Source organism: Lampetra planeri, chromosome 72, assembly GCF_965212315.1.
Source record: "Lampetra planeri chromosome 72, kcLamPlan1.2.h2, whole genome shotgun sequence".
NCBI lineage: Eukaryota > Metazoa > Chordata > Hyperoartia > Petromyzontiformes > Petromyzontidae > Lampetra > Lampetra planeri.
In genome coordinates, this window is record NC_136177.1 from 376767 (window position 1) to 401249 (window position 24483).

A 24483-nucleotide genomic window follows, 5' to 3' on the forward strand; every position below is an offset into this window, starting at 1 on the left:
TTCAATCATTTAGAATTCGTGTTTTTATTTCACTTTTTCACAAGCCATAGGCAAAACAAATCAAGGTCGTTACTTATGGCCCAGCCTGTATAGACCCCTTAAGTTCCCGCTCCCGGTGACCTTAAAACCAAAACAGGAGCAGGATTTCTCCACAACTCTGGCTGTCGCCTGACGAGACTGGATGTCACGGTACTCGAATTCTAAACGTAGTGGGTTTACTCTACGACACACAACCGGTTAGTGCTGTACTAGTCACGAATTGGTACGTTTTGTTTACGTGACAAACTAATTAGCATCTAAACAAAAAAAATACCTATAACATGGATAATATTGGTCACGAATGCCTACTACTACTACTAAGATGTTACACTGTGCAGTATAAGAGTTTGCGGTGAAACAAAATAAATATATACAAGGTGCTTCAAAAAAAGTGATGACACTTCTGAAAATTTGCAACAATACCACGAGAAATGTGCCCCTCTGGGCTCTGGAGACCATCTGGAGAAGATTACAGGCGTGAGTTGACAATGATGGTGAACAAGTGGGAGACTCTGGCTTTTTTAAGCTATTAACATTACATTTGTTATCATGTTACGGTGTATTATCCGTTCTTTTTCCATTCAAAACGATAATTCCACAAAAGTGTTAAAAAAAATTTTGAAGCACCCTGTATATACGGTAGGCGACAAAACCACTGGTTTTCAAATGGGAGGCATAAAAAAAAACACATTCGGGACACGCGAGGTCTTCACTTGAGCGCGTGCGTCTTTGAGTGCCTGTTCAGCTGACCACTCTGGGCAAACCCCTTGCCGCACTCCTCGCACACGTACGGCTTCTCGCCCGTGTGCGTCCTCGCGTGCCTCTCCAGTTGGGCGGAATGCGAGAAGCCCCGGCCGCACTCGGCGCACACGTGCGGCCACTCGCCGGTGTGCGTCCTCGTGTGCGCCTCCAGGGAGGAGCGCTGCGAGAACGCCTTTCCGCACTCCTCGCACGCGTACGGTCTCTCGCCCGTGTGCATCCTCGTGTGGACCTCCAGGGCGGAGCGCTGCGAGAACGTCTTGTCGCACTCGCCACACGCGTGCGGCCTTTCGCCCGTGTGGGTCCTCGCGTGCGCGTTCAGGGTGGCGCGGTAGGCGAAGGCCTTGCCGCACTGCTCGCACGCGTACGGCCTCTCGCCCGTGTGCGTCCTCGTGTGCTCCTCCAGGGCGAAGCGCTGAGAGAACGCCTTGCCGCATTCGCCGCACCCGTACGGCTTCTCGCCCGTGTGCGTCCTCGTGTGCGCCTCCAGCGCGGAACGCTGCGAAAAAGCCTTGTCACACTCCTCGCACGCGTGCGGCCTTTCGCCCGTGTGTGTCCTCGTGTGCGCCTCCAACGCGGAACGCTGAGAGAACGCCTTGCCGCACTCGCCGCACCCGTGCGGCCTCTCACCCGTGTGCCTCTTCGCGTGCGCGTTCAGGGTGGCGCGGTAGGCGAAGCCCTTGCCGCACTCCTCGCACGCGTACGGCCTCTCGGCCGTGTGCCTCCTCGCGTGCACTACTAATTGGGAGCGCTGCGCAAACTTCCTCCCGCAATCGGCGCACGCGTGCCTCCGCCGGTCGCCGGCGACCGCCGCGCACGACGGCGCGGTGGCTTCCAGCGGCTTGCCGCACCGCGCGCAGGAGGCTCCCGGCGTGGCGGCCGCTCGTCCGGCGTCGTCCGCCCCCGTCCACAAGCGTCGTCCGCCCGCCTCGCACTCCTCGCACAGGAGTTCCGTTCCTGTCGCGTCGTAATAATTGTGAACAGTGTCTGGGACTCCGAAATCATGAAGAAAAACCCAGAGCCCAGACCTATTATGATGGGGTTATGGGTCTCCGTGTGATGGATATATGGGTCTCTATGTAATGAGTCTATGGGTCTCTATGTGATGAGTCTATGGGTCTCTGTGTGATGACTCTATGGGTCTCTATGTAATGAGTCTATGGGTCTCTGTGTGATGACTCTATGGGTATCTGTGTGATGACTCTATGGGTCTCTATGGAATGAGTCCATAGACGGCAACTAAACAATGTTTACGTTACCAGGTGTGAGCTGTGTGGCTCTTTTGTCAGATAAGCGACATGGCCACCACACAAATGATAGCAGCTCAACAGAATTGGCTTATCACGTGGGAATCTATAGTAACCAATTACCCTAAATGCGTGACGTTGATTCTAAACGTGGAGGGAAAAACCGCAGGAGCCGGAGAAAATTCCACGCGACCTCGGGGAGAGAGAGACACCCACGAAACTCCGAATAAAGTGAAACTCACGCTCACCGACATCCTCCTCTGACAGCTCCACCTCGATGAAGTTCTGGTTTGCGGTGAAGAGACGTCCGTGAGATTCCTCCGTCTCATCCGGCCTCTCGATTGCGTCTGCGGCTGCAACGTCAGAAAAAGCGCCACATGGCCTTTGGACGAGTAGGGGGTGAAACGCACCCGAAGATCGTGCAGTCAAGCTGCCAGCTGGGGATGTTTCCCCTTCCGCATATTAATTGATGAGAGTGGTCTCTCGGTTAACGTTATTTCGTTGGTTCCACGAAAAACCGTCGTAAATCGAATATAGCAAATGCACGTTAAAGGCTTAATTTGATAAGTTTAACTTTTTCACCCTAAAACATTGCTTGTATGTTTAAACACACAATTTTAACAAATACACGGTGTAAAAACATGTTAACACATTAATATTAGTAGAAACATGGATAAATAATGCATAAGTAGGGCATAAAATAGTGCATAAAGCGCAGAAACATACACGTCAGTCACTTATCAGTGCCCGACCTCATTACAGACCAATTCAGACCTTATTGGTCACCCTGTGACCTTCATACATCCCAACGTTCATCCTACAAAGTCCCATCACAAGCGAGAGAAATACAAACAAATAGACAAAATCATGTTGATTTGAAGCTTTCGTGACTGCAGGAATCCATACTCTTTGGTTCTTTCGGTAAAGTCACGTAGGTAGAAAAAGAAAAAAAGAAAAATCACGACGTTTCGATCACAACACAAGCAGTTGCCCTCAGGCGGAAAAAAATTATCCAGCAGTGGAACTGTTGAACCAGGAAGAACACAGCGAGAGAGCCGTTACAACGATGAGGTTATATACGTGGCGAAGGGCAAGCAGGCGGGGTCTGAGCTGGAAAGGAATTCCATCCCCGCACGCAAGCACGTCAGTTGTGTTAATGGGAGAGATTAGGCAGAGAGATTATGGGGATTATCAAAAATAGTGTTGTCCGTATTGAAACGGCTGTACGCCATATGGACCTGAAAACTAAATTTCCCTGTACAAGAATACGGGGTCAACCATACGGGTTGACGCGGTATTCATAAAATAAAAAGTCTTACCTTAGGCCGAGAAGGCGGATGGCTTAAGTATTCAAGAGAGCCGTTTCCAGAAGCAACGCAACACCAAACATCGAAAAGCCCACAGTCAGCCGCCCTCAAAACGCTCGTAAAAGGGGCGGTCGCGGATTGGCTGAGATCTGCCGGGTTCACTTGGGAGCGCTCCGATTATTGGCCGAAATTGGCGGCTCCGCGTGGTATCGTACAACACGTCGTTGATAAAAAAAAAACGTATCGCAAACAGAAACAATGGGAACCCCATGGGAGGCGGATCGCGAGTCGAAACATCGCTACCCTGTGGCATCATTAAACCGAGGGACCGCTGCATTAGCATCCTGCCCTAGTTTGGTTCTTAACAATCTCAAAGCTGTCATAGGGAAAGGGGGCCTCACCGTCATCCTCCACTTCCGTTTTCACCACGATCCTCAGGATCTCGGGGCTCAGGCTCCCCTCACCCTCCTGCTTCACGACTGCGCCTGCAAAAGTGCGCATTGACACAGACATCGGCACAGACACATTGGCACAGACACATCGGAACAGAGATGGCCTCGACTTGTCACCGCGAGACGACGGGTCGTAGTGGGGGGATCAGAAACGGCGAGTACCGGAAGACTTTACCCGTGGCGGCTTTATCGATCGCGTGTTTTGGCTGTACACGGTTCACCTGATGAGCTCTGTTATCTGGAACACAGGGGGTGACGTTTTGTCCCTACACAGTTCACCTGATGAGCTCCGTTATCTGGAGAACAGGGGGTGACGTTTTGGCTCTACACGGTTCACCTGATGAGCTCTGTTATCTATTATACTACTAAACTACTATACCACTACACTACTATACACTACACTACTGCACACTAGACTACAGCATACTTGTCAACCCCTTATCACAAGAAGAGAAATACAAATAGACTAAATAATGTTGCTCGTATTTTAAACGGCTGTACGCCGTATGGACCTGAAAACTCAATTTCCCTGTACAACAATACGGAGTAAACCGTACGGTAATATTCAAGAGAGCTGTTTCCGGAAGCAACGCAACATCAAACATGGAAAAGCCCGCAACCAGCCGCCCTCAAAACGGTCATAAATGGGGCAGTCGCTGATTGGCTGAGGTCTGCCGAGTCAAAACATCGCTACCCTGTGTCATCGTTAAACCGAGGGATCGTTGCATTGGCGACTTGCTTGTCAGTTTTGATGTGGTTTCCTTATTCACCAAAGTTCCTGTACCTGACACCATCGCAATCATTGAAGACTTGGTTCATCAAGGACTGAACACTGTGGTACCCCCCCCCTGGTGAGACACTGCTTAACCAATACATACTTCACCTTGAATGGAACTTTCTACAAACAAACTGAGGGCACGCCAATGGGCTCTCCCCTATCTCCGGTTGTAGCCAACGTTTTCATGGAAAAATTTGAGACTGCCGCCATCCAGACTGCCACTCTACGCCCAACCTTATGGAAGAGGTACGTGGATGACACTTTTGTCATCTGGCCACATGGCCGGCATGCTCTAGACCAATTCCTCAACCACATCAATTCCATACACCCATCCATCAGATTTACCATGGAAGTCGAAAAAGATGACAAGCTACCTTTGTTGGATGTCCTAATATAAAAGGGTCATGATGGCTCAATGAGCCACTCTGTCTACAGGAAAGCTACCCATACAGATGCTTACCTAAAACCGGATTCCCACCACCATCCATCCCAGAAGAATTCCCTCATCAAGACTCTACACCATAGAGCCCAATGCATCTCTGACCAGAACACATTGCCAGTGAACTCAAGCACGTACACCAAGCTCTTAAGGCTAATGGTTACTCCGACTACACAATCCGCAAAGCCATCACTCCAACCATGAAGAAGGACCCTCTTGAGGAGCCATTCAAAACCATCACCTTACCCTACATTGCGGGGATCACAAAAAATATCTCCAAAATCTTGAATAAACACAAGATCCAGGTCCGATTCAACACAGTACATAAAATCCGTGATCTGGTTCCGTCTGTAAAAGATGTGATTCCGGACATAGATTACCCTGGCGTCTACAAACTAAGTTGCCTCTGTGGTAGTAGTTACATTGGAGAAACCAAACGACATGTCTCGGACCGCATCCGTGAACACAAAGCAAACCTAAAACACGGTAGGACCAACACCTCGGCCGTGGCAGACCACTGTTATAATTCAGTGGGCTCACATGACATTGACTTCTCCAAGACAGAGGTTCTCTGCAAGCCATCTGGCTACCATGAGAGATTCGTTCATGAGGCTATCCACATATACAAACACAGAGACAATTTCAACCGACAAGATGGATTCTGGCTTAGCAATCATTGTAAGGATTTGATAAACCATTTCGGGTCTTAATTGATTGTGTTCACGCTTACGGTGACTTTCAGACCGCTTTCCATTCTCTTCCTCTCCCCCCTCCTCTTTTACGAACATAGATGGACTCATCCATCTGAACAACTGCCAAGTCGCTGTCCGTGGTGCTAACGTGAAGAAAAAAACGCCACTTTTTTCAAATTTTCTTGCTGTAGTTTTCACACCTGATGATGATTGCTTGTGTTGCAATCGAAACGTCATGATAATTTTATTGTTTTATATTTTATTCTTTTATTGTTTCCCTTCTACGCGACTTTACCCAAAGAACCAAGAATATGAATCTCAAAGCTGTCGTAGGGGAAGGGGACCTCACTGTCATCCTCGACTTCCGTTTTCACCACGATCCTCAGGATCTCGGGGATCAGGCTCCCCTCGTCCTCCTGCTTCACGACTGCGCCTGCAAAAGCGCGCATTGACACAGACATTGAACAGACATTGGCACAGACACATCGAAACAGAGACGGCCTCGACTCGTCACTGCGAGACGACGGGTCTTAGTGGGGGGGTCAGAGATGGCGAGTACGGGAAGACTTTGCCCATGGCGGCTTTATCGATCGCGTGTTTTGGCTCTACACGGTTCACCTGATGAGCTCTGTTATCTGGAACACAGGAGGTGACGTTTTGGCTGTACACTGTTCACCTGATGAGCTCTGTTATCTGAAACACAGGAGATGACGTTGTGGCCCTACACGGATCACCTGATGAGCTCCATTATCTGGACAATGACGGTACAACGCAAATGTTCGTCACGCATTCCCCACACGCATCTAGCCGTCCCAGTCGCCGAGGGCGTCGGTCACACCGACGTCAGGATGGCGAATCGTCAACGTTCAAGTGGCGGTGTCGGGGCCGAGCATTGAGAGGAGCTGCTGCGATCCCAATCCGGGTCTTAATGACGGCCCTCAATCAAAATTCCCGTGGTGCAGAACCTTTTCACGTGGAGCCTGAGACTCTATCCTGGCCTCGAGAAACGATTTAATTTTAGCCAGTGCAAGGCCCCACTGAGTTGTGCAGCGCTTTTTCAGAAGCGACCTGAACATCACCAAATGACACCTCAACCAAGTAGCTCATCACGTGGAGATTCAGAGGAGCCTAACGCAGCGGTCTCCAACCTCTTTGGCACCAGGGACCGGTTTCGTGAAAGACAATTTTTTGACGGACCAGAGGGGGGTCATCATTGGGTCTTTTCCCCTTTTCAAAGAAGCTCTCCGGCGACGTTTGTTTTTTTACTAATTTTGGCCAGGGGTTAGCTTGTGGGCTTACCAAAACCTAATTCTAGATTTGAAGTTTTCGTGACTGCAAGAATTCATACTCTTGTTTTTTTCGGTAAAGTCACGACGTTTCGAGGCAACAAGCTGAGACAAGTGCGCAGTGCGGGAAAGAGGCACGGACGGAAGTGGTCAATAAAATAATGGGCGGGCCACGCGCGGACTCACCGTTCTCGCCTCCTGCTGTGCGGTCCGGTTCCTAACAGGCCACGGACCGGTACCTAACAGACCACGGACCGGTACCGGTCCGCGGCCCGGGGGTTGGGGACCCCTGGGCTAACAATTCATAGTGGCATTGTCCCTGTGCTGTCCGCCTTTTGGCGTTGTCCTCTGGTCTAAGCCAAAATGGCCTCTTGTTGCAGCAGCCCCTTTTGCCCACTTCAGCAATTGTTTCTTGCTGTGGTTGTCCCACCTGATGACGGACGCTTGTGTTGCGCCCGAAACGCGACTTTACAGAAAGAACCAAAGAGTATGGATCCCTGCAGTCACGAAAACTTCAATTCTAGATTGGTCTAAGTGTGTTTCAGACGAGGCTCTGAAGAAAGCTGTCTCTGGTGTGGGCCAATCAGTTTCAAAGACAATGCATCATCATCTACTACCAGAGCGTGGTGTTTGTTTGCATGTTCATCACAAGGACTGTGTGTGGTTAATGCAGTAACTTGATTCCTCGCTAAAGGTTTCTGTTTGGTGTTTTAACATCTTAACACCTCCTGTTTTATTGCTGCCAGAAAGGGTAAAATATGTTCTGTTACAGCCAAATACTCTCAACTCGTGACGTTGATTATAAACGTGGAGACAAAGGGAAAACCGAAGGATCCGGAGAAGAAATTCCACGCGACCACGGGAAGAGAATATGCAGACTCCAAATATATAGCAGTGGGCATTGTCAGGGTCGGGGTCAAACCCACGACCTCCTGCACACCAGGCAAGGTAGTCAACATCTCACCACAATGAGACACAGACTCCAAATATACAGCAGCGGGCATCGTCAGGGTCGGGGTCAAATCCACGACCTCCTGCATACCAGGCGAGGTAGTCAACATCTCCTAGCCACGGGCAATGCAATCTCACCAGCAGCGTCGGCGTCATCGTGTTTGACCTTCGCGCCCGGCCCCATCCCGAGGCTCGGGTGATCTTCGTCGTTTTCTCGCTTGATGGCGAACGTCGAACTGGCGTGCGAAGCCATCTGGGAGGGAAAACCGATCGAGACTCAGACTCCCCCCCCTTTTCACTTAAGATGTTGACACGCACACACACACGCGAGTAGCAAACACCCACAAAGACTACAGGGGATAGTGTAAAGTGTAGTGTATAGTAGTGTATTGTGTAGTGTATGATAGTGTAGTGTAGTAGTAGTGTATTGTGTAGTGTATAATAGTGTAGTAGTAGTGTATAGTGTAGTGTATAGTAGTGTATAGTGTAGTATATAGTAGTGTATTGTGTAGTGTATAGTAGTGAATAGTGTAGTGTAAAGTAGTGTATAGTGTAGTGTATAGCAGTGTATAGTGTAGTGTATAGTAGTGTATGGTGTAATGTATAGTAGTGTATAGTGTAGTGTATAGTAGTGTATAGTGTAGTGTTCGCTACGCTACACCGCTACACCAGGGTCCTCATTTGAGGCTGAGTCGACCTAGGGAAGGCCCAGGTACCGGTTCAGAAAATCGTAAACGCAGAGACACCCACGACTCGCTCACCACGCGAGCTCTCCGCCTCTCTCCTCTCCGCCTTTGTCTCTCTGTGTCTCTGTCTCTCTCTCTCTCTGTATCTCTGTCTGTCTCTCTGTGTCACTGTCTCTGTCTCTCTCTCTGTGTCTTCTCTGTGTCTCTGTCTCTGTGTCTCTCTCTATCGAAATCGCCTCCAGTGCTGTTGCTGCTGGCGGCAATAAAAGTTGTTTAAAAGTCAAGTCTTTGTCTCTGTGTCTATCGCTGCGACTCTTCCAAACCTTCACCCCTCCTCCCTGCCTCACAGCAAACGCCAAGATGCAACGCAAGACGCAAAGTCCCACAGGGGAGAATATGTTGCAGCGAGAGTCTGGGGGTGCAGTGTAGTGTCTAGTGTAGTGTATCGTGTAGTGTATAGTGTAGTAGTGTGTAGTGTAGTATGTAGTGTATTGTATAGTAGTGTATAGTATAGTGTAGATGTAGTGCTGAACTTCACGCGACAGCTTCTTACTTTTTCTTCGTCAATTGATTTCACCAACATCATTTAACATTGCCCCACACGCTCTCCGCTCGCTCGCCGCGTTCCGCCGGCCTCGCTCGCTCCGCGTCTCCGTCGACTCTCCTCTCCGCTTCCCCCGTCACAGTTCAGCCGCTCTCCCGCGGCTCTCCCGCCTCTCTGCAGCCGCCCTCTATCGGCTTCTCCGTCACACTCCAGCTGCTTTCTGCTGGCTTCGCCGTCACACTCCAGCCGCTTTCTGCTGGCTTTGCCGTCACACTCTACGCTACTTTACGCGTCGCTCAATCCGCTGCTACCTTGTACTTATCCACTGCTACCCTAAACTTTTCCACTGCTACCCTATACTTCTCCACTGCTTCAGCTCCAACCGTCTTCTTCTCCTCCCAGGCGTGAACTCCCGTCAGCTCCAACTCCCCTGTATTAATGCCCGACCCAATTAACTTCCAATTGATTAATCGGCGTCCCTCCGACCCCCCCCCCCCGCTCCTAGCCACCCTCCGCCACCTGTTGTTTTTCCACTGTACTGCACGCGCACGTGCGTGCAATCTCCCGCGCGTGGCGCGTATTTAAACCGCAACATATATAAGTGTATAGTGTAGTATGTAGTGTATAGTGTAGTGTAGTATGTAGTGTATAGTGTAGTGTATAGTATAGTATAATGTAATATGTTGTGTATAGTCATGTATAGTGTAGTGTAGTATATGTAGTGTATAGTGCAGTGTATAGTATAGTATAATGTATGTTGTGTATAGTCATGTATAGTGTAGTGTAGTATGTAGTGTGTAGTAGTGTATAGTGTAGCGTATAGTGTAGCATATAGTAGTGTATAGTGTAGCGTATAGTAGTGTATAGTAGTGTATAGTGTAGTGTATACTGTATAGTGTAGTGTATAGTGTAGTATGTAGTGTATAGTGTAGTGTAGTATGTAGTGTATAGTGTAGTGTATATTAGTGTAGTGTCTAGTGTAGTATGTAGTGTATAGTGTAGTGTGTAGTGTAGTATGTAGTGTATAGTGTAGTGTATAGTGTAGTGTATATTAGTGTATAGTGTAGTGTAGTATGTAGTGTATAGTGTAGTGTGTAGTGTAGTATGTAGTGTATAGTATAGTGTAGTATTATGGACGCTGAACTTCTTTCACCACCGTACATAGCCGACCATGCTCATTGGAGGTGCACGGGTTTACTCCATGACCTGTGCTTATATCTGGATCCAACCGCACCCTTAATAGCAAGCGACTATTCAGGTGATAACCACTTAACAACGTGCTCGACAGACACGATACTACACTATACACTACACTATACACTACTATACACTACACTATACACTACTATTCACTACACTATACACTACTATACATTACACTATACACTACTATACATTACACGATACAAATACACTACTACATACTACACTATACGCTACACTATACACTACTACACACTACACGACTATACACTACTATACACTATACTATACACTATTACACACTACACAAATACACTACTACACACTACACTATACACTACTATATACTGTACACTACTATACACTACACTATACACTACTATACACTACATTACACACTACTACACACGCCACTATACACTACACTATACACTACACTGCACCCCCAGACTCTCGCTGCAACATTTTCTCCCCCGCCGTACTTTGAGTCTTGCGCTGCATCTTGGCGTTTGCTGTGAGGCAGGGAGGAGGGGGGGAAGGGTTGGAAGAGCCGCAGAGAGACACAGAGAGACAGATAGAGACACAGATTTGTGATTTTATAATGAAATCCTACAACGCAGTGCAACTTACACAGACGCTACATGTTAGACTGTTTAACACGCAACACACAGAGACACAGAGACAGATAGAGACACAGACACAGAGAGACAGATAGAGACACAGAGAGACAGATAGAGACAGAGAAAGACAGAGACACAGAGACAGAGAGGCACAGAGAGACGGAGACAGAGAGAGACAGAGACGAGACACAGAAACAGAGAAACAGAGAGAGAGAGACAAAGGCGGAGAGGAGAGAGGCGGAGAAGCTCGCGTGGTGAGCGAGTCGTGGGTGTCTCTGCGTTGACGATTTTCTGAACCGGTCCCTGGGCCTCAAATGAGGTGTAGCGTAGCGGACACTACACTATACACTACACTATACACTACACGATACATTACTATATACTCCACTATACACTACATTATACACAACTATACACTACACTATACACTACTATACACTAATATACTACGTACTATACTATACACCAGAGGTGTGGACTCGAGTCATGTGACTTGGACTCGAGTCAGACTCGAGTCATGAATTTGATGACTTGCGACTCGACTTGGACTTGCATAACAATGACTTTGTCCCACCTATGAGATGTGGACTCGAGTCATGTGACTTGGACTCGAGTCAGACTCGAGTCATGAATTTGATGACTTGCGACTCGACTTGGACTTGCATAACAATGACTTTGTCCCACCTCTGCTATACACTAATACATTACACTACACACTACACTATACACTACGCTATACACTACACTATACACTACACTATACCCTGTAGTCTTCATGGGTGTTTGCCTCTCGCGTGCGTGTGTGCGTGTCAACATCTTAAGTGAAAGGTGGGGGGGTCTGAGTCTCGATCGGTTTTCCCTCTCAGATGGCTTTGCACGCCAGGTCGACATTCGCCATCAAGCGAGAAAACGACGAAGATCACCCGAGCCTCGGGATGGGGCCGGGCGCGAAGGTCAAACACGAAGACGCCGGCGCTGCTGGTGAGATTGCATTGCCCGTGCTAGGAGATGTTGACTACCGCGCCTGGTGTGCAGGAGGTCGTGGGTTCGATCCCGACCCTGACGATGCCTGCTGCTGTATATTTGGAGTCTGCGTCTCTCTTTCTCTCATCATCATCACGGTAGCTAGGAGATGTTGACTCCCTCGCCTGGTCTATAGGAGGTCGTGGGTTCTATCCCGACCCTGACCATGCTCGCTGCTGTATAGTTGGAGTCTGCGTCTCTCTCATCATCACGGTGGTTAGGAGATGGTGACTACCTCGCTTGGTCTACAGGAGGTCGTGGGTTCTATCCCAACCCTGACGATGCCTGCTGCTGTATATTTGGAGTCCGCGTGTTCTCTTCCTGTGGTCGCGTGGAGAGAGTGGAGAGATTCCCATACCTGGGCAGTGTGCTCATAACCGGCTCCGGTTTGGCAGTGGAGGTCTCACTCCGAATCAGTCGAGCGGCAATATCTTTTCATCGGTTGCGTAACGCTGTGTGGAAGCTGCCTGGTCTGTCGCTCCACACGAAGCTTCAGGTCTTCTCGGCCACAGTCATTCCCTCCGTTCTTTACGCTTGCGAAACGTGGACCCCCCAAATGGAGCATCTTCGCCGTTAGAAACATTTAGGCTGGCCTGCCTACGATCCATCCTGGGTTTAACCAGGCTGGATTGTGTGAGGAACTCACAGATCCTCGAAAGATCTGGTCAAAGTCCCATCGGTGAGCTCCTCCGGCAGGCAAGTCTGTGTTGGCTGGGTCATGTAGCCCGCATGCCCAGCCACCGCATGCCTAAACAGCCTTTGTTCGGCCGGATCGAGGGGGCTTAACGGGCGCAGCACGGGCTAGAGAAGAGATAGAGTGATGTGTTACAGGAGGACGTGGAGCTGAGTGGACTTGACGATGACCGGTACCAGCGGTGTCAAGATCGGCCTTTGTGGGGGAGGCTCGTGAAGGACGCTACTGGGCAGTTGGAGGTAGTCGCCCTCCAACAACAACGGAGGGCGGAGGAGCGACGCTCACAACAACAAGCGGAGCACTGGGTGGCTAAAACACAGCAAGTTGGCACAGTAGGGGGCACAGGTGGTGCATCAGCCAGTCATCTCAGTCAGTCGACCCGTGGCCCCTGGGTCTGCCCCGTGACCTCCTGCCAGCGGGCATTCGACACTTAAAGTGACCTCAAGGTGCACATGGCCTGGCACATGCGTCATTGTGATGTCACCGCCACTTAGTGGCGAATGGCGGTTGTTGTTGCTGCCCATGCGAAAGGTGGTCGGGCGTCGTGCTGGCCACCAGGGGCAGAGCCACAGGGGGGACTGGTGGAGGGGCTCAGCCCCCCCTGAAATTTTGGGAAAGTCGGTAATCGGATATCCGGCTGCTGCAAAATGCTGGCTGCTACCTTGTGCTGCCCTGCAGGCTGCTTGAGCGGCAGCTTTTCGAACTTATCAAACTTATTAGCCACATCAGCGGCTCCGACCTATTAATAAACTCCGTACATCCGCCACAGCCTTCTGGTACAATCGGGATTCGGATTCACTCTGTGAGCAGCAGCGGGCTGACAGGCTGAAAGGCTGACAGCACAATGTGACCAACAAAAACTCTGTTTGACTATTTTTCACCTTCAGTGCCTGAGCCTCAACATGTGCCAGAGCCAGATCCAGAAATTGGTTCGGAAAGCGATAAAGAAAGTGATCAGCCAGGAAGTGAGCTGGAGGATTTGGAATTGCAGCAAGATTCTGAAGAAGAAAAGGAAGAGGAGTCTGCGCCTGTGTCATCGGGTCCGTCGTCACATGATAGTGGAAAATCCCCTGCTCGCAAAAAGAGTCGGTTGTCTCAAGATGACCGCGGTGCTACGGTGACTATTGAACGGGATCCAGGCAAACGCAAACCAATTTCAGATTACGAACCGGATGAACGTGATAGCGCGCGACATGCATGCCTGCAATCCGGTCCTCATCAACCTGACTTGAAGTCATATCCCAGGACCAAGTACAGCCAGAATGCTCAGCCTCGTTCATTCTCTAAGAGCTGGTTCAAGAATGAGCACTGTGAACAATGGTTGGAGTATGCTCCAGTGACTGACAAGGCGTACTGCTTATATTGCTACCTATTCACCAAGCCCAATCCTGACGCTGGCGCCGATGCGTTCATTCTTGACGGGTACAACAACTAGAAATAGTTTTTGGAGAAGTCGAAGGGAATAGCGAAGCATATCGGTGCAGTGAACAAGCATATCGGTGAAGTGAACAGCGTAGCCAGAGTAGTGTATCTAGGCTGTGTACCTAGGCTGTAACAGAGTATCAGGACTGTTGGAGTGTTGTATTGTAATAAAGAAGTTACCTCTACAAGTTTCTCCGGAACCCATTACATCTGTGCCAATGTCTGTGCCAACGTGTGTGCCCATGCGAAAGGGCGTCGTGCTGGCCACCCACCCCCTCATGTACGGTTCCGGCTTTCCAATGTGTGTGCCAATTTGCAGGCGCAGTCGTGAAGCAGGAGGACGAGGGGAGCCTGAGCCCCGAGATCCTGAGGATTGTGGTGAAAACGGAATTCGAGGATGACGGTGAGGCCCCCTTTCCCGACGACAGCTTTGAGATTGTTAAGAACCAAACTATGGCAGGATGACAATGCAGCGATCCCTCGGTTTAATGATGCCACAGGGTAGCGATGTTTCGACTCGCGATCCGCCTCCCAAGGGGGTTCCCATTGTTTTTGTTTGCGATATGTTTTTTTTTTATGAACGACGTGTTGTACGATACCACGCGGAGCTGCCAATTTCGGCCAATCGAAGTGCTCCCAAGTGGACCCAGCAGACCTCAGCCAATCCACGACCGCCCCTTTTACGAGCGTTTTGAGGGCGGCTGGCTGCGGGCTTTTCGATGTTTGATGTTGCGTTGCTTCTGGAAACGGCTCTCTTGAATACTTAAGCCATCCGCCTTCTCGGCCTAAGGTAAGACTTTTTACTTTATGAATACCGCGTCAACCCGTACGGTTTACCCCATATTCTTGTACTGGGAAATTGAGTTTTTAGGTCCATACAGCGTACAGCCGTTTCAATACAGACAACATTATTTTTGCTAATCCCCCTAATCTCTCTGCCTAATCTCTTCCATCAACATAGTGCTAATCTCCCATTAACACTGCTGTTGTGCGCATATGCGGGGACGATACTCTTATGCGCGAAGGAAGCTCATTTTATGCTAATCTCTCTCCCTAATCTCTCTCTCCCTAATCTCCCCCATTAATACAACTGACGTGCTTGCGTGCGGGGATGGAATTCCTTTCCAGCTCAGACCCCGCCTGCTTGCCCTTCGCCACATATAGAACCTCTTCGTTGTAACGGCTCTCTCGCTGTGTTCTTCCTGGTTCAGCAGTTCTACTGCTGGATTATTTGTTTCCACATGAGGACAACAGCTTGTGTTGCGATCGAAACGTCGTGATATGTAATTTTTTATTTAATTTAAATTTTATACCTACGTGACTTTACCGAAAGAACCAAAGAGTATGGATTCCTGCAGTCGCGAAAGCTTCAAATCAACATTATTGTCTATTTGTTTGTATTTCTCTCGCTTGTGATGCGACTTTGTAGGATGAACTTTAGGATTTATAAGGGGCATGGGGTGACCAATAATGTCTGAATTGGTCTGTAATTAGGTAGGGCACTGATAAGTGATTGACGTGTATGCTTATGCTCGTCATGCACCTTTTTATGCCCTATGTATGCATTATTTATCCATGTTTCTACTAATATTAATGCTTTAACATGGTTTTACATTTATTTGTTAAAATTGTGCGTTGACTGCAGGAATTCATATTCTTTGGGTCTTATTATTATTTTTCTATCTACGTGGCTTTACCGAAAACCCCAAAGAATATAAAATTTTGTGTTTAAGCATACAAACGATGTTTTTAGGGTAAAAAAGTTAAACTTATCATATAAGCCTTTAATGTGCATTTGCTATGTTCGATTCACGATCATTTCGATTAACGACGATTTTTCGTGGAACCAATAAAACACCATTAACCGAGAGACCACTCTCATCAATTAATATGCGGAAGGGGAAACATCCCCAGCTGGCAGCTTGACTGCACGATCTTCGGGTGCGTTTCACCCCCTACTCGTCCAAAGGCCATGTGGCGCTTTTTCTGACGTTGCAGCCGCAGACGCAATCGAGAGTCCGGAGGAGACGGAGGAATCTCACGGACGTCTCTTCACCGCAGACCAGAACTTCATCGAGGTGGAGCTGTCGGAGGAGGATGTCGGTGAGTGTGAGGTTTCACTATATTCGGAGTTTCGTGGGTGTCTCTCTCTCTCTCCCCGAGGTCGCGTGAAATTTTCTCCGGCTCCGTTTTTTCCCTCCACGAGACCCATACAGTCATCACACAGAGGCCCATAGACTCAGCACACAGAGACCCATAGAGTCATCACACAGAGACCCATAACCCCATCACATAGAGACCCATAGAGTCATCACACAGAGACCCATAACTCCATCACATAGAGACCCATAGACGTTTAGAGTATTTGGCTGCTGCTATAAATGTCCACGTGATGATGACATCAGCCCCTTTGTTAAGCTGTCGTTTGTGATGGGCAGGTCGCTTCTGAGAAAGATCTACTATATAGCTCAGTGGGACGCTACACCTGTTAACATAAAAGGTTTAGTTTTAGTTTGATAACGTGACAGATAAAATGCAACGTCTTCTTGTTTGTATCACCGGTCGTATATCCCAGACGCGCCACTAGCTGAGTCCACTGCGGGACTCGTACGCTTGGCATAAACCGGCGTCGTTTGAGAGAAAACGGCCATCGTTTTGTTTTTGGCGGAGTGAAAACCCGAGTTCAATTCCCGCTCACGGCCACCAATACCGGTGACGGCGATTATTTGAACCGGCCCCGGGCCTCCCGTACGTCAAAGAAAAGAGAAGCTGAGGAGCTAAAGCCTTAACGGCGCTTCCGTTTCCTGAACTCCGCGCCTCGTTTTTCTTCGTGTCGTTTAACATCGAACTCTACATTTTGCCTTTGGTGAAAATGTGCGGCGGACGACGCGACAGGAACGGAACTCCTGTGCGAGGAGTGCGAGGCGGGCGGACGACGCTTGTGGACGGGGGCGGACGACGCTGGACGAGCGGCCGCCACGCCGGGAGCCTCCTGCGCGCGGTGCGGCAAGCCGTTGGAAGCCGCGGCGCCGTCGTGCGCGGCGGTCGTTGGGGACCGGCGGAGGCACACATGCGACGATTGCGGGAGGCAGTTTGCGCAGCGCTCCCACTTAGCGGAGCACGCAAGGACACACACAGGCGAGAAGCCGCACGTGTGCATGGAGTGCGGGAAGGGCTTCGCGCAGCGCTCCTCCCTGGAGGCGCACGCGAGGACGCACACGGGCGAGTGGCCGCACGTGTGCACCGAGTGCGGCCAGGGCTTCGCGCAGCGCTCGGATCTGGAGAAACACCGGAGGATGCACAGCGGCGAGAAGCCGTACGTCTGCAAGCAGTGCGGCAGGGGCTTCGGGCAGAGTTCCACACTGACGGCGCACGTGAGGACGCACACGGGAGAGAAGCCGCACGTGTGCAAGGAGTGCGGCAAGGGGTTCTCACAGAGTTCCTCCCTGGAGGCGCACACCAGGACGCACACTGGCGAGAGACCGTACGCTTGCGAGCAGTGCGGCAGGGCCTTCGCCCTCCGCGCCACCCTGAACGCGCACGCGAGGACCCACACGGGCGAGTGGCCGCACGTGTGCGCCGAGTGTGGCCGCGGCTTCGCGCTCTCCTCCCACCTGGAGAGGCACACTAGGACCCATACTGGCGAGAGGCCGCACGTTTGCAAGGAGTGCGGCAAGGCGTTCTCGCAGCGCTCCTCCCTGGAGGCGCACACGAGAACGCACACGGGCGAAAGGCCGTACGCGTGCGAGCAGTGCGGCAAGGCCTTCGCCCTCCGCGCCACCCTGAACGCGCACGCGAGGACCCACACAGGCGAGAGGCCGCACGTCTGCAAGGAGTGCGGCAAGGCGTTTTCGCAGAGCTCCTCCCTGGAGGTGCACACCAGGACTCACACGGGCGAAAGGCCGTACGCGTGCGAGCAGTGCGGCAGGGCGTTCGCCCTCCGCGCCACCCTGAACGCGCACGCGAGGATGCACACTGGCGAGTGGCCGCACTCGTGCAAAGAGTGCGGCCGGGGCTTCGCGCAGCGCTCGGATCTGGAGAAGCACCGGAGGACGCACAGCGGCGAGAAGCCGTACGTGTGCAAGGAGTGCGGCAAGGCGTTTTCGCAGAGTTCTACGCTGACGGCGCACGTGAGGACGCACACGGGCGAGAAGCCGCACGTTTGCAAGGAGTGCGGCGAGGGGTTTGCGCAGAGCGGTCAGCTGAAGAGGCACTCAAAGACGCACGCGCTCAAGTGAAAACTTCGCGTGTCCCGAATGGGTTTTTTTTTATGCCTCCCATTTGAAAACCAGTGGTTTTGTCGCTTAACGTGTATACAGGGTGCTTCAAAAAATGTTTTAACACTTATATGGGATTATTGTTTTGAATGTAAAAAGAACGGATAATACACCGTAACATGATAACAAATGTAATGTTAATAGCTTTAAAAAAGCCAGTCTCCCACTTGTTCGCCGTCATTGTCAACTCACGCCGGTAATCTTCTCCAGATGGTCTCCAGAGTCCGGAGGCACATTTCTCGTGGTATTGTTACAAATTCTCAGAAGTGTCATCACTTTTTTTGAAGCACCTTGTATATATTTATTTTGTTTCACCGCAAACTCTTAAACTGTACAGTGTAACATCTTAGTAGTAGTAGGCGTTCATGACCAATATTATCTATGTTATAGGGTTTTCTTGGTTTAGATGCTAATTAGTTTGTCACGTAAACAAAACGTGCCAATTCGTGACTAGTACAGCACTAACCGGTTGTGTGTCGTAGAGTAAACCCACTATGACGTTTAGAATTCGAGTACCGTGACATCCAGGCTTGTCAGTCGACGGCCAGAGTTGTGGAGAAATCCTCCTGTTTCAGTTTTAAGTAAACGATACATTTTCAGAATGTAACGAATCACCTCCACGAGCAGATAGATAATCTGGGGAGCAGGCTGACTGTGGTCACACACACCTTTTGCTCGTGCTCAGTAATAATAACACTTTCCTTGCACCCACCCAGCAGAAGACTCGGCCCACTGCACTCCTGTCGTGTTTGTGAGTTCCGTGTTGTTGTTGTGACGTTCTGACCCCGTGCCCCGAACTCAACATCTGTGATTAAAGATCTTCATAGCTCATCGGATTCCTCCTCCAGTATAAAGACAAGATTCTGATTCCGATTCTTTGTCTCGGTCGCTATACACACACACACATAACCAGATTCGTAACGTATTTATTTTAAGTTTCTAAGAGGTCAAATCGATCTCATTCCTTTCTCGTTCAATCACTCAAACCTCTTTCATTCTTTACCTCATTCAATCGCCAGGTTCCTGTCACGGATTGCAGGCCCAGCTGTTGCTAGGGTCGCCGTTGCCATGAACGCCCGTTTGCTTGGGACGCCTGTTGCTAGGGACGCTTGTTGCCAGGGACGATGTCGCCACGGACGTCTGTTGCCAGGGACGCCCGTTTGCTTGGGACGCCGTTGCTTAGGGACACCGTTGCTAGGGACGCCCATTGCCAGGTGATGCCCGTTGCTATGTTGACAGTTGGTCCCCGAAACCAAAGCCGAAAGTTAAAAATTTACTTTCGGCCAAGACCGAAAGGTATACAGATGTAATATGAGGATGCACCTGGGGGTAACTGGGCGATGGTGATAGGCTCTGCCGGCCTCAGCCCGCAGCCAATGGGACGTCGAGCCAAGGTTCATAGCCCTGGGGCTGTATAGCAACATCTAGAAGGTTCCATGGGAGAGGCTTATGATTGGCTGCGTGGCATCACGTGAGCCAGGTGATATAAGGGGTGGAGAGAGAGACAGTTTGGGGTCAGTGTGAAGAGCTTGAAGGAGAGACTACGTCTTGGAGTCTACAAACTAAGTTGCACCTGTGGTGGGTGTTACATTGGGAAACGAAACATCATATCTCGGACCGTGTTCGCGAGCACAAGGCAGATCTGAAATATGGCAGAACTAATACCTCCGCCGTGGCTGACCATTGCTATAACGCTGTGGGCTCTCGTGATATTGTTTTTCCGAGACCAAGGTGCTCTGCAAACCTTAGGGCTACTATCAAAGGTTTGTTCATGAAGCCATCCAGATGTATAAACATCGACATAACTTCAACCAAGAAGATGGATACAAATTAAGCAATCATTGGAAGGATGTTATTAACCAGGTAAAACCTTAAATTATTTATGGTTGTTCCATCATACAGATAGTTACGATGGTCCGAGTTATGATATTTAGATCTTACAATGGCGATAACGATACGACAAAATTTTAAATATTTTACATTTCGCGCGGCAGGCAAACGCAGCAGCGTACGAGGTACGATTCTGTACTTTATCATCGCCATCCTCTTCCGACAACTAAGTTAATGTAGCCATCAACAACCTAACATCGTTCAAGTATGCAGACGACGGACAGAATCTTGGTGAGTACAGTACAATATGATACGATACATACGTTCAATGCATGTTCAAAGTTTTTTTTTATAGCAGATAGGATTGTTTCCTGAGAAAAACTTTTTATTAAATTGCAGTTCATATAGGTAGGCTAATAATTTACCTTGTTTTTTATACTTTACATTTTACTGTGCAATACAGTATTGTAATTAATAAATACAGTATAAAGTTTATACAGTACGCTACTGTAAATTGCTCTGTTTTGCTAAATTACCACCATTCTTTAAGACTCCTGGGTAGGCGAGGCCATCTTCGACTTACGATATTTTTGACTTACGATGGGGTCGTCGTAACGCATCTCCATCGTAAGTAGAAGACTACCTGTATTTACCGGGCACTAGGCTATTTTGCCGAGTGAATTGCATCCCCAGCGTTTGGCATTGCTGCTGCATTGGGGTTGTTGGCTTCATTGGCACTTTTACGCATCCTCAGCTCTCTCAACCTCCCACTTCCATCCCTGCCCACTTCCCGTCCAGTTTCAAGTCTCCCTCTCCTAGCGTCCACGCAACGCTCCCCTCCCTCTACCCCCCTCACATGGGCCCTGCGCATGGGCCCTGCGCAAGGATGACACGCAAATTCGTGAAGCGTTCTACCCCCCTCACTTGCCCCTCCCCCCTCTTTTACCTATAACACATTCCTGCGGAGGGAGCTGGTAGGAACATTGGGTTGCTCGGTCAATGGCCAGGGTCAACGGCGGCGTGGTGTATTCCGCAAATATGGCCGACTGTGAGGGCGGGCACAAGCCGGCGTGAGTAGGTTAAACGTTGAGTTTTATGACCAGCCCCTCCCCACCCAGCCCTTCCCCACCCTCCCCACCCAGCCTCTCCCCACCCTCCCCACCCAGCCCCTCCCTGCACGACGAACGGACGGACACAATAATCCCCTGTGGGCTGGTGTAACCAGGAGGTTCCTACCAGTATAACCTCTTACCACGGTATCTCTCTCCCACTTCAGCAAACATTTTCTTGCTGTGGTTTTCCCAACTGATGATGATTGCTTGTGTTGCGATCGAAACGTCGTGATTTAATTTATTTTGTACCTACGTGACTTTACCGAAAGAACCAAAGAGTATGGATCCCTGCAGTCACGAAAACTTCAAATCAAGATTACACAGTTACACTATACACTACTATACGCTACACTATACACTACTATACACTACACTATACACTGCACATTACTACACACTACACTATACACTACTACACACTACACTATACACTACACTATAAACTGCACTATACACTACTACACTATACACTACACTAGACACTACACTGCACCCCCAGACTCTCGCTGCAACATTTTCTCCCCCGCCGGACTTTGCGTCTTGCGCTGCATCTTGGCGCTTGCTGTGAGGCAGGGAGGAGGGGGGAAGGGTTGGAAGAGCCGCAGAGACACAGAGACAGAGAGACACAGACACAGAGAGACAGATAGAGACAGATAGAGACAGAGACACACAGAGACAGATATAGACACATACAGAGAGACACATAGAGACAGAGACACAGAGACACAGAGAGACAGAGACACACAGAGACACAGACAGAGACACAGAAACAGAGACACAGAGACAGAAACGGAGACAGAGACACAGAGAGAGACACAGACACTGAGAGACAAAGGCGGAGAGGAGAGAGACAAAGGCGGAGAGGAGAGAGGCGGAGAGCTCGCGTGGTGAGCGACTCGTGGGTGTCTCTGCGTTGACGATTTTCTGAACCGGTCCCTGGGCCTCCCCTAGGTCGACTCAGCCTCAAATGAGGACCCTGGTGGAGCGGTGGAGCGTAGCGGATATCGCGAGCACTGGGGGAGAGACAAAGGCGGCCGGGCGTGGTGGTGCTGGTGGCCACCCACCCCCCTCTGTGTGTGTAGCCACAGCGCCAGGGGCCTTCGTAGGCGCTGCTGCTGCTACTCACTGCCGGCAGCACTTGCCCCTACAGCCCGCGTTGGCTGCTGGGTCACACTATACATTACACTATACACTACACTATACACTCTATAGTCTATACTATACACTACTATACACTATACGATACACTACACTATACACTACACTATACACTACTACACAATACACTACACTATACACTACACTATACACTACACTATACACTACACTCTATACTATACACTACTATACACTACACTATACACTACTACACACTACACTATACACTACACTATACCCTGTAGTCTTCGTGGGTGTTTGCCTCTCGCGTGCGTGTGCGCGTGTCAACATCTTGTGAAAGGGGGGAGGGTCTGAGTCTCGATCGGTTTTCCCTCCCAGATGGCTTTGCACGCCAAGTCGGCGTTCGTCATCAAGCGAGAAAACGACGAAGATCACCTGATGGGGCCGGGCGCGAAGGTCAAACACGAAGACGCCGACGCTGCTGGTGAGATTGCATTGCCCGTGGCTAGGAGATGTTGACTACCTCGCCTGGTACGCAGGAGGTCGTGGGTTTGACCCCGACCCTGACGATGCCCGCTGCTGTATATTTGGAGTCTGCGTCTCTCACCGTGGTGAGATGTTGACTACCTCGCCAGGTGTACAGGAGGTCGTGGCTTTGACCCCGACCCTGACAATGCCTGTTGCTGTCTATGTGGAGTCTGCGTGTTTCTCTTCCCGTGGTCGCGTGGAATTTCTTCTCCGGATCCTCCGGTTTTCCCTTTGCCTCCACGTTTAGAATCAACGTCACGAGTTGAGAGTATTTGGCAGCAATAAAACAGGAGGTGTTTAGATATTAAAACAACAAACAGAAACCTTTAGCGAGGAATCAAGTTACCGCATTAACCACACAAAGTACTTGTGGTGAACATACAAAGTAAAAATATGCTCTGGTAGTAGATGATGATGCATTGTCTTTGAAACTGATTGGTTCACACCAGGGACAGCTTTCTTTAGAGCCTGGTCTCAAACAGTCTTAGACCAGAGGGCAACGTCAAAAGTCGGACAGCACAGGGACAATGCCACTATGAACTGTTAGCCCAGGGGTCCCCAACCCCGGGGCCGTGGGACGGTACCGGTCCGCCGTCCCCCCCACTTTGACCCGCGACAGCCTCGTCTTGTCACCGCAAAGGTCTGTGCCAATGTCTGCTAACATGTGTGCCCATGCGAAAGGGCGTCGTGCTGGCCACCCACCCCCTCATGTACGGTTCCGGCTTTCATAGGTGCTCGCTAACAGCACTTGCCCCAACAGTCTGTTGAGACTATATGTGGGATCTTTACCTGTGTCTGTGCCAATGTCTGTTCCAATGTGTGTGCCAATTTGCAGGCGCAGTCGTGAAGCAGGAGGACGAGGGGAGCCAGAGCCCTGAGATCCTGAGGATCGTGGTGAAAACGGAAGTGGAGGATGATGGTGAGGCCCCCCCTTTCCCTACGACAGCTTTGAGATTGTTAAGAACCAAACTAGGGCAGGATGCCAATGCAGCGGTCCCTCGGTTTAACGATGCCGCAGAGTAACGATGTTTCGACTCGCGATCCGCCTCCCATGGGGTTCCCAATTTTTTATCAACGACGTGTTGTACGATACTAATAGGGTTTTTACCCTTTTTTCTGGCAACAAAACGGACACCTTTTGCAAGCAATCATGTTCACATTAACCATACTTGCAGTCAAATGCAAACAAAAAACAATACTCTGATCATTTATGCATTGTCCTTGAAACTGATTGGTCCACACCAGAGACAGCTTTTCTTAGAGCCTAGTCTCATATGGTGTTGGACCAGATGACGCCAAAAGGTGCACAGTTCAAAGACAACGCACTATCAGAGAAATGAGAGCTCGGGGTAAGCATCTACATCATGCATTATTTATCCATGTTTATACTAATGTAGTGCTGTACTTTACACGGGCAACTTCTTGCTTTTCTGTCGTCACTTTATTTATACTAACGTGTGTGCAATTTCCCTCCT

The 24483-nt window shown here is 49.8% G+C and overlaps 2 protein-coding genes across 9 annotated transcripts in view; one reads left to right on the forward strand and one right to left on the reverse strand.

The window, feature by feature from the left end:
• On the reverse strand, positions 1 to 9651 carry LOC144737661 (uncharacterized). Of its 3 annotated transcripts, none has more exons than XM_078620465.1 (6): positions 9190 to 9651; positions 8089 to 8203; positions 6063 to 6146; positions 3754 to 3837; positions 2294 to 2398; positions 1 to 1755 (listed from the first exon to the last, which is right to left on the reverse strand). In XM_078620465.1, the coding sequence occupies exons 1-6, from the start codon at positions 9220 to 9222 to the stop codon at positions 749 to 751; spliced, it is 1428 nt and encodes a 475-aa protein (XP_078476591.1). In that variant the 5' UTR covers positions 9223 to 9651; the 3' UTR covers positions 1 to 748. The 3 variants fall into 3 exon arrangements, with proteins under 3 accessions (XP_078476591.1, XP_078476590.1, XP_078476592.1); XM_078620464.1 differs by having other exon boundaries at positions 2288 to 2398; positions 9190 to 9650; XM_078620466.1 differs by lacking the exon at positions 9190 to 9651 and adding an exon at positions 8712 to 9004 and having other exon boundaries at positions 2288 to 2398.
• LOC144737651 (uncharacterized) overlaps positions 9038 to 24483 on the forward strand; it is a 21973-nt gene continuing 6527 nt past the window's right edge. Inside the window, exons 1-5 of one of the 6 annotated variants that reach the window (XM_078620434.1) lie at positions 9038 to 10438; positions 11870 to 11984; positions 14462 to 14545; positions 16141 to 16245; positions 17038 to 19248. In XM_078620434.1, the coding sequence (XP_078476560.1) occupies positions 11870 to 11984; positions 14462 to 14545; positions 16141 to 16245; positions 17038 to 18380 (1647 nt within the window). In that variant the 5' untranslated portion in view covers positions 9038 to 10438 and the 3' untranslated portion in view covers positions 18381 to 19248. Of the gene's footprint in view, positions 10439 to 10855; positions 11985 to 14461; positions 14546 to 16140; positions 16246 to 17037; positions 19249 to 21787; positions 22249 to 22858; positions 22965 to 23843; positions 23928 to 24483 lie in introns of those variants that run through there. The other 5 variants (XM_078620432.1, XM_078620433.1, XM_078620435.1 and 2 more) reach the window with 5 other exon arrangements.